A 14,297-nucleotide genomic window follows, 5' to 3' on the forward strand; every position below is an offset into this window, starting at 1 on the left:
CTAACTGCTGTAGCTGCAGCAAGGGCCGCCTTCCCGCCGCCTCTTTCGAGTCAAGTCTCGCGATTCTGCCACATGGCCCCACGGGAACTGTAGTCCTACAGCTGGGAGCCGGGTGTAAGGAGATTGCAAATTGGTTTTGGAGGCCATCTCACATTAAACCTGGGCAAAAGCTTGTAACCAGTTGAAACCTCATTGTTTCTTCATGAAAAAAATTAAGGATTGCCGGGAGGTGGTGGCTTACTCCTTTAATCCCAGCACTTAGGAGGCAGAGATACATAGATCTCTGAATTCGAGGTCAGCCTGGTCTACAGCCCAGGGTTATACAGAGAAGTGTGTGGTGTGTGTGTGTGTGTGTGTGTGTGGTGTGGTGTGTGTGTGTGTGTGTGTGTGTGTGTGTGTGTGTGTGTGTTGAGGGGAGGGGGAAATGATAATTATCTTAAAAAGGAACTAGGGGGCCACAGAGCCAGTTCCGAGACAGCCCAGGGTTATACAGAGGTGTGTGTGTGTGTGTGTGTGTGTGTGTGTGTGTGTGTGTGTGTGTGTGTGTGTTGAGGGGAGGGGGAAATGATAATTATCTTAAAAAGGAACTAGGGGGCCACAGAGCCAGTTCCGAGACAGCCCAGGGTTATACAGAGGTGTGTGTGTGTGTGTGTGTGTGTGTGTGTGTGTGTGTGTGTGTGTGTGTTGGGGGGAGGAGGGAATAATTATCTTTAAAAGGAACTAGGGGGCCGGAAAAATGGCTCAATGGTAGGGCCTGCTCGATGCTCTTGCGTCGGATCTGGGTTCTGTTCCCAAGTACCCTTTTGGGGGCTCCTAACTGCCAGGAACACGAATGCCAGGGCATGTGATGCCCTCCTCTGGTCTCTTCAAACACCAGGCATGCATGTAGTATCAAACTCTCTAGGCAACCTTCTTGCCTTTACCTCATGAGTGCTTGGATTGTAGGTGTAGGCCACTATGCCAGACTTTAGTGATTTCACAGTTTTGTTTTTGAAACAGGGTCTTATGTATCAAGCTGATTTTAAAAAATCCCTACATAGCCTAAAATGACCTTGAACTTCTGAACCACCTTCCACTTCTCTGCTTGGATTGCAGGTGTATTCCATCAAACCAGTTTCAATTTTTTTTGGGGGGGGGGGGCTAGAGAGATGGCTCAGAGGTTAAGAGCACTGGCTGCTCTTCCAGAGCTTCTAGGTTCAATTCTCAGCAACTGCACGGTGGCTCACAACCAATCATCATGAGATCTGGTGCCCTCTTCTGGCATGCAGGCACACACTCCAGTGGCAAAACTCTGTATGCATAATGAAGAAATCTTTAAAAAAAAGTTCGTTTAGAGGATTTTGTTTTGTTTTGTTTGTTCTGAGACAGGATTTCATGTAGCCCAGGCTGGTCTGACTTAACCCTGCAGCTGAGGATGATCTTGAATTTCTGATTCTCTGGCTTCACCAGAGTGGTAACATTACAGTATAGCATTCACCAGTTATACAGCACTAGCAATCAGTCTCAGAGTTTCCTGCACGCTAGGCAAGCAACTGGAGTAACTGTCCAGTCAGATTTGATCTCTTATCTAAACTTGTTAGGTCTTTATTAATAAATTTCCACGATCACTATCAACTACCTAAATCTAATCTCCAACCCCCCGCAAGACAGGGTTTCTCCCAGTAGTTTTGATGCCATCCTGGATCTCGCTCTGCAGACCAGGCTGGCCTCGAACTCACTGAGATCCACCTGCTTCTGCCTCCCAGGTGGTGCATGCCATTAATCCAGCACTCTGGAATGTAGAGGCAGGTGGATCCCTGTGGAGTTTGAGGCCAGCCTGGTACTCATAGCAAATTCCAGACCAGCTTGGGCTACAGAGTCAGACTCTATTTCAAAACAAGCATTTGAACAAACAAACTTCATTACAGTTTCCTGTCTCAACCACCTGTTCCCAAATACCTGGTAGTCATTTCCCAAATTACCACACAGAGGCTTATATTAATTATACATGTTTGGCCAATAGCTCAGGCTTGTTACTAGCTCTCATAACTTAAATTAACCCATTTCTATTAATCTATGTATTGCTACATGGCTGGTGGTTTTACCTGTCCTCGAGCATGTCTTGCTTCCTGGGCAGCTGATAGGCATCTTCCAGACTCTGCCCTTCCTCATCCCATCATTCTCAGTTTGACTTTCCCACCTAACTTTATCCTGTTCAGCTATTGACCAGGATATTGTCAGCTTGTTTACTAAACCAATCATATAGCTAGTACTCGGGTGGCAGAGGCAGGCGGATCTCAGTGAGTTTGAGGCCAGCCCGGTCTACAAAGTGAGTTTCAGTACAATCAGGACTGTTACACAAGGAAACCCTGTCTCTTGAAAAAACGAAAGAAAAAAAAATCAATTATAGCGCCATATATTCACACACTGTATAGAAGGATCATTCCACAGCACTTCATATTTACTACATCCTTGTTTGTTTTCTTAGATAAGCTACATAGGCTTGACTGGCCTGGAATTTGCCATGTATACCAAGCAGGCTTTGAACTTGTACTGACTGATGCTCCCTTTTGGCCTTTTCAAAGCTGAGATTAGAGGCATGGACCACCACTTTATTTTTCTTTCTTTCTTTCTTTTTGTTTGTTTGTTTTTTGTTTTTTCCAGACACAGTTTCACTGTGTAGTCTTGGCTGTCCTGAAACTCACTCTGTAGATGGGGCTAGCCTCGAATTCAGAGATCTGTCTGCTTTGGCCTCCTGAGTGATAAGTAAAAATACCCCCATTAGTGGTAACTCTGAGATGCAATAAATCAGATTAGGCTTAATTTAAAATTTCAGGTTTAATAAACAGTGAAAAGCAACTCACATCATGAAGGCAGGAGAGGAATCAAATGGCAAATCTGGTGACCAGGTCTTGAATAGCCTGTAGGCATGGTCTTGAACAACCCTGGGGCAGGAGTTGACCCTTGGCAACCTTTCTTTGGGGCAGGGTCTGGGTAGATAGAGAGGTAGGGCCAAAGTGGGTCTCCCATATAAACATCCTAGACTCCTTGGGTATATGGTGCCCTAGGGGCCCCACCTAAACACTGAGTACTAGGATTAAAGTACACCACCACCACCCAGCTACTTTTTACTATTTTTAATTTTCACTTTTATTATTTATTTTATACGTGTGTGGGTATGTACATGTCACAGTGCACAAGTAGAAATCAGAAGATGAACCAGGCGGTGGTGGCACACGCCTTTAATCCCAGCACTCAGTAGGCAGAGCCAGGCAGATCCCTGTGAGTTTAAGGCCAGTCTGGTCTACAGAATGAGATCTAGGACAGGCACCAAAACTACACAGAGAAACCCTGTCTGGGGGGGGCGGGGGACGGACGGACGACGACAGACAGATCAGAAGATGAGTTGCAGGAGTCAGTTCTCACCTTCCACTGTGTGGTTCCAGGGATTGAACACAGGTCTTTAGGCTTGGTGGCAAATACTATTACCTACTGAGCCATCTTTCCAGTCCAAGGTTATTTTTAAAACAATAACAACACTGGGTTCAAGTGAGGATGAGAGGATGGTAAAAGGTTTGCAAGGTCGGGTTATGGATGTGGATTCTTGGAGGCTCCAGGAAAGAATTCAGAAAGCATTCTAAATAGACTAGGAAGCCACTTGAGTGACATCTGACCTCTCAGATTTTCTTTGCAGCATCAGAACAGTTGTGGAGGAAGCAAGTTTAGAAGCAGAGACACATGATATGATTCTTGCTTTTCACTAGAGATAACAATATGACAGGATGGGCAGGACAGTGGAGGTGAAGAGAAATTATGGACTACATGGATGTTTTTGTGGTGGCACATGCTTTTTTCTTTTTTTTTTTCTTGGAGCTGAGGATCGAATCCAGGGCCTTGCGTTTGCTAGGCAAGCGCTCTACCACTGAGCTAAATCCCCAACCCGGATGTTTTTGTTTGTTTGCTTTTGGGGCTGCAGGCCTGTTCCTATTCTCACACAGCAACACATTCAATTTACTAGTTACTATGTGAATGTATATAAGTATATATTAAAGGTTATTTTATATACTGAAGGTAGAGGCTAATTGAGCATCTTCTTCAATGCTATTTGCTTTTTAATCAAGTAAAAAGCCAACCATGGGGGGCTGGAGAGATGGCTCAGCAGTTAAGAGCACTGACTGCTCTTCCAAAGGACCCAGGGTCAATTCCCAGCACCCACATGGTGGCTTACAACTGTCTGTAACTCTGGTTCCAGGGGATTCGACACCCTCACACACATAGATACTCATGCTGGCAAAACACCAATGCACGTAAAATAAAAATAAATAGCCAGGTGATGATGGCGCACGCCTTTAATCCCAGCACTTGGGAGGCAGAGGATCTCTGTGAGTTCGAGGCCACCCTGGGCTACAGAGTGAGTTCCAGGACAGGCTCCAAAGCTACACAGACAAACCCTGTCTTGAAAATAAATAAATAAATAAATAAATAAATAAATAAATAAATAAATTTGGGGAGGGGGGACTAAGTTCGGTGTCTCTAATTCCAGTGCTTGGGAGTTTATAAGACAGGCAGATATATGCAGCTTCCTGGCTGGCCAGCCTTAAAAAGAAAAGGTGAAGGGCTCCTCAGGAATGATACCCAAAATTGACCTGTGACCTCCACACACACTCACAGGCACACATATGAACATGCACAACCACACATTATACCCCTATACACACATATGCACTATGGAACAACATTTAATGACATATATGTATTAAAATTTCTCCCATTACTTTGAATCCTAACTTAAAAAACTAATAAATGCATATGACCATATTTATATAAACAATATTTATTGTTAGGATTCCTAGCCACTCCCCCAGCTACATGACCACACATGCACTGTCCAGTAGCCAGGCAAGATGTTTAGCCATCCTAGGGTCTTACGTCCTATGTAATCCATGCGCTGCATGATCACATAATTTGCACACAGCTTGATCATGTAATCTATGTGTATGTGTGGTGTAGCTACATAAGCCCATATGCACATGTGAGAGGGAGGGAATCTATAAAATCTATTAAAAAAAAAAGGGAATCTATAAAAATCTATATTCCTCCTTCTCTTCCTGCACAATCTTTCCATAGGCCTAAGCACCCCTTCTATCTTCTCCCCCAGTAAACTCCCTCTCTCTCTCTTTTTTGTTTTTTGTTTTCTGGTTTTTGAGACAGGGTTTCTCTGTGTAGTTTTGCAGCTTTCCTGGAACTCACTCTGTAGCCTCAAACTCACAGAGATCCGCCTGCCTCTGCCTCCAAGTATTGGGATTTGCTGCCGCCACCACCACCCAGCTTCCTTAATAAACTCCTTTAGTGGGTTTTGTTGTACTTTGTGACTTTTCTCTCAAGTAAACAGCACCGCTTAATGAATAACATTTATACCATTCGTTTTGTTTTGATACAGGGTCTTTTTATGTAGACCTGGCTCTCCTAGAACTCTTTGTGTAGACCAGGCTGGCCTTGAACTCTTAGAGATCAGCTCACCTTCGCCCCCTGAATGCTGGGATTAAAATTGTGAACCATCAGCTGGGGTCAGAGGGATGGCATACATTTTTAATCTCAGCACTTGGGAGGCAGAGGCAGGCAGATCTCTGTGAGTGTAATGCCTCAGTGTCAGCCTGGTCTACACAGCAAATTCCAGGACAGCCAAGGCTACACAAAGAAATTCTGTCTAAAAAAAAATGTGAACCATCAAACTGGATGGTGGCGGCACATGATCCCAGCATTGGGAGGCAGAGGCAAGCGGATCTCTGAGTTCAAGGCCAGTGTGGTCTGCAGAGTAAGTTCCAGGACAGCCAGGGCTGAATGGAAAAAACAGTCTCGAGAAAAAAGAAAAAGTGAACCATCATGCCAGGCTATGTTTATACAATTGTATAAATGATTCACTGAAATGAATACACACCTTTCATCCTACTATGTACACAGTGGGTAACACATTTTGGATACAAAGAGATTTCAGCTGTATCCCCACTTGCTTAGGCCAGGAAAATAGGCTTTTCTCTTATTTACAAGTGAGCAAAAACCCACACAAATAACCAAGGAGCTCTAGAACTGCAATGGTAATGTATGGGCTTGTCTCCTGTTTTTGTTATTTGTTTTGTTTCTGGGGGCCTCCTAAGATCTCACTAAGTTGCCCAGGCTGTCCTTGAATATGGAGTTGTTTCACCTTCTCAACTAATCAGCATTTCAGGTCTGCACCACCAGGCCTGGTTGGCTTGTGCCACCTACAAAGATTGTTACTGGGAGGAAGTCTGGTTATAATCAGAATTGTTTTCATTCAATACCAACTTTCTGGTTGCCATCCCCCCCTACCCCTCCCCACTCCCGGCAGCCCTCCAACTAGCTGCAGAAATGTATTTCTGCCAGCACCACTGCTGCCACCCCTCACACTGCTGGGTCAAGCCAGGCAGAGCATACCCCCCACCCCCATCCCACCATGGTCACTCACAGCTCCGAAGCCCGGGGATCCCCTCTCTCCTGCCAGCCTTCACTGCTACTCCATTTCTCCGAGCTCCAACTCATTAACCTTAACTTCCCAGAAAAACTTTTCTCCATCTTTCTCCCACAAAGTCTATTTCCTGTGTGTGTACGAATGGGAATTTATGACTGATATGGCCATCTATATTTCTTTCTGACTGACTTTTTTTGTTATTTGGTTTTTCTTTTTTGTTTTTCAAGACAGCGTTTTTCTGTGTAGTTTTGGTGCCTGTCCTGGATCTCCCTCTGTAGAACAGGCTGGCCTAGAACTCACAGAGATCCATCTGGCTCTGCCTCCTGAGTGCTGGGATTAAAGGTGTGTGCCACTACCATCTGCCCGGACTGACTTTTAAATACTTCACTTTATATGTTTCTTATCTGTTCAGTTTATTTTTTGGAAAAAAAAAAAAAAAACCCACATGGATACGTGGTCAGGTGCCATATTTAGTAGGGGTGTTCATGTGGTCAAGTGGCGCCATCTTAAATAAGGGCAATCACATGGTCAAGCTGCCATCTTAAATAAGGTAAAAACAGACAGGTCATATGACCTCATCACCATCTTTACTAATGGCACCGGGAAGTCCACTCCCTGACTCAAGTTATGGACAGGGCACCAGGCACTCAAGCCCTCTAGTTACAGCCTGACGTTCATTCCTCTGCAGCCACTAGTGTGGGTAGGGCCTGGAGAAGTATGCACTCCCCTCTGGGGCATCAGCAGGACCACATGCAAGTGGAATCATTATATTAAGATTGAAAAATTTCAGACCTTAACATTAATACAAGCCAGGTAGTGGTGGTGTGCCTTTAATCCCAGTACTTGGGAGGCAGAGCCAGGAGGATCTCTGTGAGTTCGAGGCCAGCCTGGTCTACAGAGGGAGATCCAGGACAGGCACCAAAGCTACATAGAGAAACCCTGTCTTGGAGGGGGGGGAAACAAAAAAATTTTTGTCTCAATAGGTTTCCACTTAGCTAAATACACTGCTCTGGACTTGCTAAAAGCTGACATGGACCAGCTCAACCAATGTGATTGTTCCCTGTCTCTACAGCTGGGTTAGATAACCACATACTTCTGACAAATGCCCTATTGCCCAGCCTTTGACTGGTCTTTCATCCTTTTTGGGAATCCTGACAACACCCAATACCAGCTTGAAGCAGTTCCAGAAGAGAATATATCGTCCCATGTTCCCTGTCCAGAATAGACTGAAATGCTGGGTCAAAAGGAAATCCCCTGGCATAGAGGACCAATTGGCTTTCTAATGCCCATTGATATTTATTAATTAAAATGGTTCTGCAACAAGATAAGACATTTGACCTACTTTATGTAGAACCAGGGAGGTATTATTGTATGATTTTAAGAAATTGTTATTTCCAGGGTTGGGGATTTAGCTCAGTGGTGGAGCGCTTGCCTAGCAAGCGCAAGGCCCTGGGTTCAATCCTCAGCTCCACATACAAAAAAAAAAAAAGAAAGAAAAGAAAAGAAATTGTTATTTCTATATAAATCATAGGGTGGAGTTTCTGGTCCACTAAGAGGGTCCTTTACCTCTTCTCAGAAGATCCTTTTCTCAGAGTTGGGCTGCACCCAGACTCACAAGCCCCTTTTCTCCTGTTCTCATTTGGCCTTCAGATCTTTCCCCATCATTTTTCTTTGCCTTCTCAGAAAACAGCTTAAGAAATTATTATTTCTATATAATTCACTCAGGATTATAATCTGGCGGTACTCAAAGATCAGCCCCCCTGTCCTTGCTAACTTCATTAAGCTGTAAATAACCGGGGAACCTGTATATTCAGATTTAAGTCATATATATGCTCTCAAAATTATGAATACAACCAACAGATTTTGTTCCCCTAATCCTCAAACACCTGTTGAAATCTGAGAATATGGCATTTAATATAAAAGCTTTCTATAATAAAGAGACATGTCAGCTTCTGGAAGCATCCTGTATCTCCTCCAAGAAGACAGGTGGCTGCAGAAGAACTTCCACTCAAGGTTGGCCATGCAGCAAAAAGATGAAATCCTGTCTAGACTGTGAATAAATGGAACAATGGAGGACTTATTGCCCTCTACTGCAAAGTCAAGGTGGGTCAGTCTCCCCAAATTTCTAACACACACACACACACACACACACACATACACACACATCTGTCAGATCTTCTGGGCCTATCTGCTGAACAAGTACTGCCTTTGGGGCTTCTGCACCCCACAATGACCATGAAGAGACTTGGGGCTGCTGCCTAGGTAGCTGGAAAGCTGTTTTAAAATTTATCCTTCTCAGATCTGACAATGTTTGATGATAGGGTATCAGCCTGAACCCCAAGATATATATGCTCTCCAATTACAGACAAGTATGGCTCCTTCACAGACTTCATGGTACAGGGTAGACTGGTTTCAGATAACTCCAGAGGTTCAAAGTTTTAACAAGTGGTTTTTTTTGTTGTGTTTTGTTTTGTTTTTAATTATGTATACAATGCCCTGCCTGTATGTATGCCTGCACGCCAGAAGAGGGCACCAGATCTCATTACAGATGGTTGTGAGCCACCATGTGGTTTGCTGGGAATTGAACTCAGGACCTCTAGAAGAACAGCCAGTGCTCTTAACCTCTGAGCCATCTCCCCAGCCCTAACAAGTGGTTCTTAAGATTTTTAACCCCTTTGCTATGATGTAAATCCATCCCAGCTGTCTTAAAGATACTTACAGATTCCTAGGAAAAGTTCTGCTAAATCTATTACAGCTGTCTTACAGATACCTACAGGCTCCTGGGAAAAGTTGTGCTACTACATCAAGAATCTGATCTTATGAAAACAATCTCCAGAGCTCATTTCTGACCTCACATATTCTTTGAGCATATTTTGCAGATTCATTGTTCCTGCCTGACCTCTAGAGAAATAGCAGATGCCATGGCTTCTATACTTCTGATTTGGCATGCCATTTCCCCCCAAGCTCCTGGAACATCACTGCTGCAACTTGATTTCTCAGCTCCTTCAAGGAACGTTCCTGAGATCTTCTGCTGTGCATGATTCCTGGTTCCTCCTCCCCACTTAGCCCTTGGTCATCTTGAAGCAGTCTCGGGAATTCAATGCCCTTGTTCCCCTACTTGCTTCCATAACTCACTTCTTTTTATAATAATGAAAACGGAAAAAAAAAATAAATGAAAATGGAGGAATGTTTGTATTCTGACCCACACCTTGGAAACCTGCCCCTTGGGGATGCCCTGTGTCCTGACTTACAGGAAAAAAAAACCCTCCCCTTCCTCTCTCTGTGTCTTTCTCCATTCCCACGAGGTGTGCATACCTCTGTTTTCTCTCTCTTCTCTTTCTTTCGTGTCTCCCTCTTTCCTATCTTTCTCCTTATCTCTCTATTATAATAAAGTCTCCACGTGGATGCAGCTCCTGGGTGTGGGATACTCTGGCCCTGCCAACTGGGGATTCCTTACGCGTGCAAATTCATAACACTGAATTTGTTATGACATTTATTCTTAACTAGACATCTATTAGCGCATATTTATCCATTATCCAAAAGACACTCTAGTCAGTCTCCAGGAGAGAGAGGGCTGGGTGGACCTGCCTGCTCAAAACTCCCTACACTCTGGCACATAGTAGCAGCTATTAGGGACCTAACTGGTTTAGGTCAGTGAGTTCAAGTAGGAGGTAGCTGGAAGTCAGAAGAGTGCCCTCAATATGAGAAAGTGACTCCAGAGGGCTTTCTGGGCTGACTTGGGTTTCCTCCAGGCCAAGCAAGCAATGCCCTCCACTCCAAGGCACTGGGGATTGGGGAACTTCTAGAGCAGGCTACAGAACCTCCCTCAAATCCTAGCTTGCAGGAACTCTGCCTCTCCCTTATGCGGCGCTGCAGTCCCCGGCAGCAGCCGCAACGTTTTCTGAGGCAGCATGGAACTTGTAGTTTTTGTGTGCTTATACCCAGAGCGCTTGCGCTTAGGAGGCACGCGCCCCCGTACCATCAGGATTCCGGGTCCTTGTGAGGGGTAGCCCACAAGACAACGTTCCATTCGAATACATTTTCCCCCTCCGCCTGGGGTGAACCTCATCTGGAAAATAATAGGATCTCAGCAGGATGTTGTGGAGCCCGGGAAAACAGCCGGAATAAGCACGCCCCCGTCCCGGAAGTGAGCGGCTTTTGGCGCGGTGCATTGTGGGGGGCGTAGTCCTTCTTTCCAGGCGGTCCTTCGCGGCGTCCCCCGGGCCGACTCCGGAGCGCAGGCGGGCGGCCGGGTGGGTAGCGCAGCGCGGGCGGTCCGCAAGCATATTCCAGGCACGGGGCCCCCGCCCGGGACGACTTGCGCTGGGCGGCAATAGTGAGAGGTCTCGTAGGGCCTCGCGCGGCGCCGCCCGTCGAGGAGCTGAGGCGGGGGCCGGACCCGGCCGTCGAAGAGCGCAAGAGGCCGGTGGGCCGGGCCGCGCGTCGCAGCCATGCCTGGCTTTACGTGCTGCGTACCGGGCTGCTACAACAACTCACATCGGGACAAGGCACTGCACTTCTACACGTTTCCCAAGGACGCTGAGCTGCGGCGCCTCTGGCTCAAGAACGTGTCCCGTGCCGGCGTCAGTGGGTGCTTCTCCACCTTCCAGCCCACCACGGGCCACCGTCTCTGCAGCGTTCACTTCCAGGGCGGCCGCAAGACCTACACGGTGCGTGTTCCCACCATCTTCCCGCTGCGCGGTGTCAATGAGCGCAAAGTAGCGCGGAGACCTGCGGGAGCTGCGGCCGCCCGCCGTAGGCAGCAGCAGCAACAGCAGCAGCAACAACAACAGCAGCAACAACAGCAGCCGTCTCCATCCTCCTCCACGGCCCAGACCACCCAGTTGCAGCCGAACCTGGTGTCTGCCTCTGCGGCCGTGCTTCTTACCCTTCAGGCCGCTGTAGACAGCAGCCAGGCTCCGGGATCCGTGGCTCCGGCGCCCACCACTCCCTCGGGAGAGGATGTGAAGCCCATCGACCTTACGGTGCAAGTGGAGTTTGCAGCTGCTGAAGGCGCAGCCGCTGCGGCCGCCGCATCGGAGCTAGAGGCTGCTACTGCTGGGCTGGAGGCCGCTGAGTGCACTCTAGGCCCTCAGCTGGTGGTGGTAGGGGAAGAGGGCTTCCCTGATACTGGCTCCGACCACTCATACTCCTTGTCGTCAGGTACCACGGAGGAGGAGCTCCTGCGCAAGCTGAATGAGCAGCGGGACATCTTGGCCCTGATGGAAGTGAAGATGAAGGAGATGAAGGGTAGCATCCGCCATCTGCGTCTTACCGAGGCCAAGCTCCGTGAAGAACTTCGTGAGAAGGATCGCCTGCTTGCCATGGCTGTCATCCGTAAGAAGCACGGAATGTGAACGGTTCCCCTCAGCAACCTGCAGAATTCGTGACACCTTCCAGCCCCAGGAATCCTCAGGCGGATATTGAACTCCCCAATATTCTGGTTGACAGTGTTGAGGTTTAGGGCAACGGGACTCTTGTTGGTCACCTGGCACCTTCATTTGTTTCCTCTTGGAGTAGGAGTTGGGAACTTCAGAATCTGGTGACACCAGCATTATGACTTTGTCTCTCACTCCCCAGTTTATGTTGCAGATTCCGGTTAAGCAAAGGTTTCAGAACCATTGAACTTGAAACTTATCCTGGAGGGATGCAGGTGGGACTCTTAGGGACCTTGGGTTTGAGAAAACCCCGTCTTAAGGATGGCCAGCAGTTAGAGACAGCTTTGCCGTGTGTAGTGATAAGAGACCTCAGTAACGTCATTTCTCCTTTTCATGCTCACCTGTTTCAGGTGCAGCCTGTGATTCTGATGGGGACTAGTTGGGCTGTGTCTCTGCCTTCTAGGACCTCTCTACCCAGAAGGTCATTTATGAGAGGGCTCTAGGTGACTTGCTGATGGAGATCCAGCTTACAGGGACTTAGGTTTATCTTGTTATGTTTGCTACTGGTTACAAATTCTATTTTCTGTACAATTAGACTAAAGTTTTCACTGTGTTTGTTTGGCAAAACAAATTAAACAAAAAAAGTAAGGTTTTTATTTGGGTTTCGACATTTTATTTTTATTAAAGCTAAGTGTCCTTGAAATATGATATAGGTATTGGCCTATTTGAGAGAACTGGCTAGCCCTGAAAATAGAGACCTTTTAAAGGAATGGACCGGGTTTCTCCATAAAGCAACGAAGAGTACATACATCTTCATAAAGTTCCTTGCTCGGGTCACTCCATGGTGTTTGGAAGCTGCATGAAAAGGTCTTGATTTGTTATTTTCTTCCTGGATCTTCGTGTGTGTGTATGTACATGTATGTAGTTTGGGTGCCTGAGGTTCCTGGGCTGCATTTCCTCAGGTTCTATTTTTTTTTTTGGAGCTGAGGATCGAACCCAGGGCCTTGCGCGCAAGCGCTCTACCACTGAGCTAAATGCTTTTTTTTAAAGACAAGGTCTTCTAGAGGTTGGGGATTTAGCTCAGTGGCAGAGCACTTGCCTATCAGTTATAGGGGTAGTGGGGTAGGGAAAGAGAGATTGGGTCTTCTCACTGGCTCATCAAGTAGTTTAGGCTGGCTGGCCTGGCCAGCCAGGGAGCCTCAGGGAATCTGCCTGTCTGCCTCCTGAGTGCTAGGATTATAAGTTTACATCACCATGCCTGTTTTGTTTTGTGTGTGTGTGTGTTTTGTTTTTTAATCACATAGGCTCTGTGATGTACTTTTAGGCAAGCACTTTACCAACTGAGCTGTCTCTCTAGCTCTTCCCATGACTTTTTTAAAGTGTGTGTGTGTGTGTGTGTGTGTGTGTGTGTGTGTGTAGGGGAAGGGGTGAAACAGGGTCTCACTATGTAACTCTGGCTAGCCTGAAACTCAGTTTGTAGACCAGGCTGGCCTCAAACTCAGAGATTGTATCTGTCTCTGACTGCCAAGTGCTGGGATTAAAGGCATGCACCACTAATTTCCTTCTTGAATTCTCATCTAGAGTTGAAGTTTGTTTACTATTTCATCCCTTGGGACATACAGTGTCTGGTATTTGTGTGAAAGCAATTACTTAAAATCTAGGTAAGTTCAGAACTGGAAGCAGCGTTGGCTCCTTCAGGCACAGAGACTCTTGTTGCAAATACATTGGTTTCAGTACACCTTCATTGTGAAAGAGACATTAAGGAATTGGTTTGTAACTGCTACACTGGTTTTGGCTGCCTCTATATCTAGATTGGATATTGGAAAGGTGAGAGGTTATTTTTATCTATATTTGTAGTTAATTTAGCTTAAACCTAATGGGGTGATGTAAATGACTTGTTTTTCGAGACAAGATTTCCATCTAGATTGGATATTGGAAAGGTGAAAGGTTATTTTTATCTATAATTCTAAGTAATTTAGCTTAAATCTAATGGGGTGATGTAAATGACTTTTTTTTCCCCGAGACAAAGTTTCTCTGTGTAGCTCTGGCTGTCCTGGAACTCAACTCTGTAGACCAGGCTAACTTTGAACTTAAGAAGATCCGCCTGCCTCTGCTTCCCAGTGCTGGGATGAAAGGTGTGCGCCGCCACCGCCACCGCCACCGCCGCCGCCACCGCCACCGCCGCCACCACCACCACCACCACCAGATGTAAATGACTTTTTTTTTTTGAGCTGAGGATTGAACCCAGGTCCTTGCACTTGCTAGGCAAGCGCTCTACCACTGAGCTAAATCCCCAACCCAGTGAATTACTTTTTTAAAAAAATTATTATTTTCAATTATGTGTGTCTGTGTGATTGCCGCTGCCTGAATTGGCCAGAAAGCCATTAGATCCCTTAGAGCTGGAGTTACAGAGCAGTTGTCAGTCACCGGATGATGGATACTGGGAACAAAAA

At 46.4% G+C, this 14,297-nt stretch overlaps 1 protein-coding gene across 1 annotated transcript; it reads left to right on the forward strand.

Annotated features, from left to right (window-relative positions):
• The first annotated feature begins 10,466 nt into the window (after positions 1-10,466).
• On the forward strand, positions 10,467-12,500 carry Thap11 (THAP domain containing 11). Its single transcript, XM_036187950.1, has one exon. It carries the CDS (start codon positions 10,918-10,920, stop codon positions 11,821-11,823), a length of 906 nt encoding a protein of 301 aa, XP_036043843.1. The 5' UTR covers positions 10,467-10,917; the 3' UTR covers positions 11,824-12,500.
• Positions 12,501-14,297: the final 1,797 nt, after the last annotated feature.

This window comes from Onychomys torridus, chromosome 5, assembly GCF_903995425.1.
Source record: "Onychomys torridus chromosome 5, mOncTor1.1, whole genome shotgun sequence".
In the NCBI taxonomy this organism is placed as follows: domain Eukaryota; kingdom Metazoa; phylum Chordata; class Mammalia; order Rodentia; family Cricetidae; genus Onychomys; species Onychomys torridus.

Coding starts and splice junctions, on each gene's coding strand:
- Thap11 (XM_036187950.1), top strand. CDS start 10,918: ATGCCTGGCTTTACGTGCTGCGTACCGGGCTGCTACAACAACTCACAT.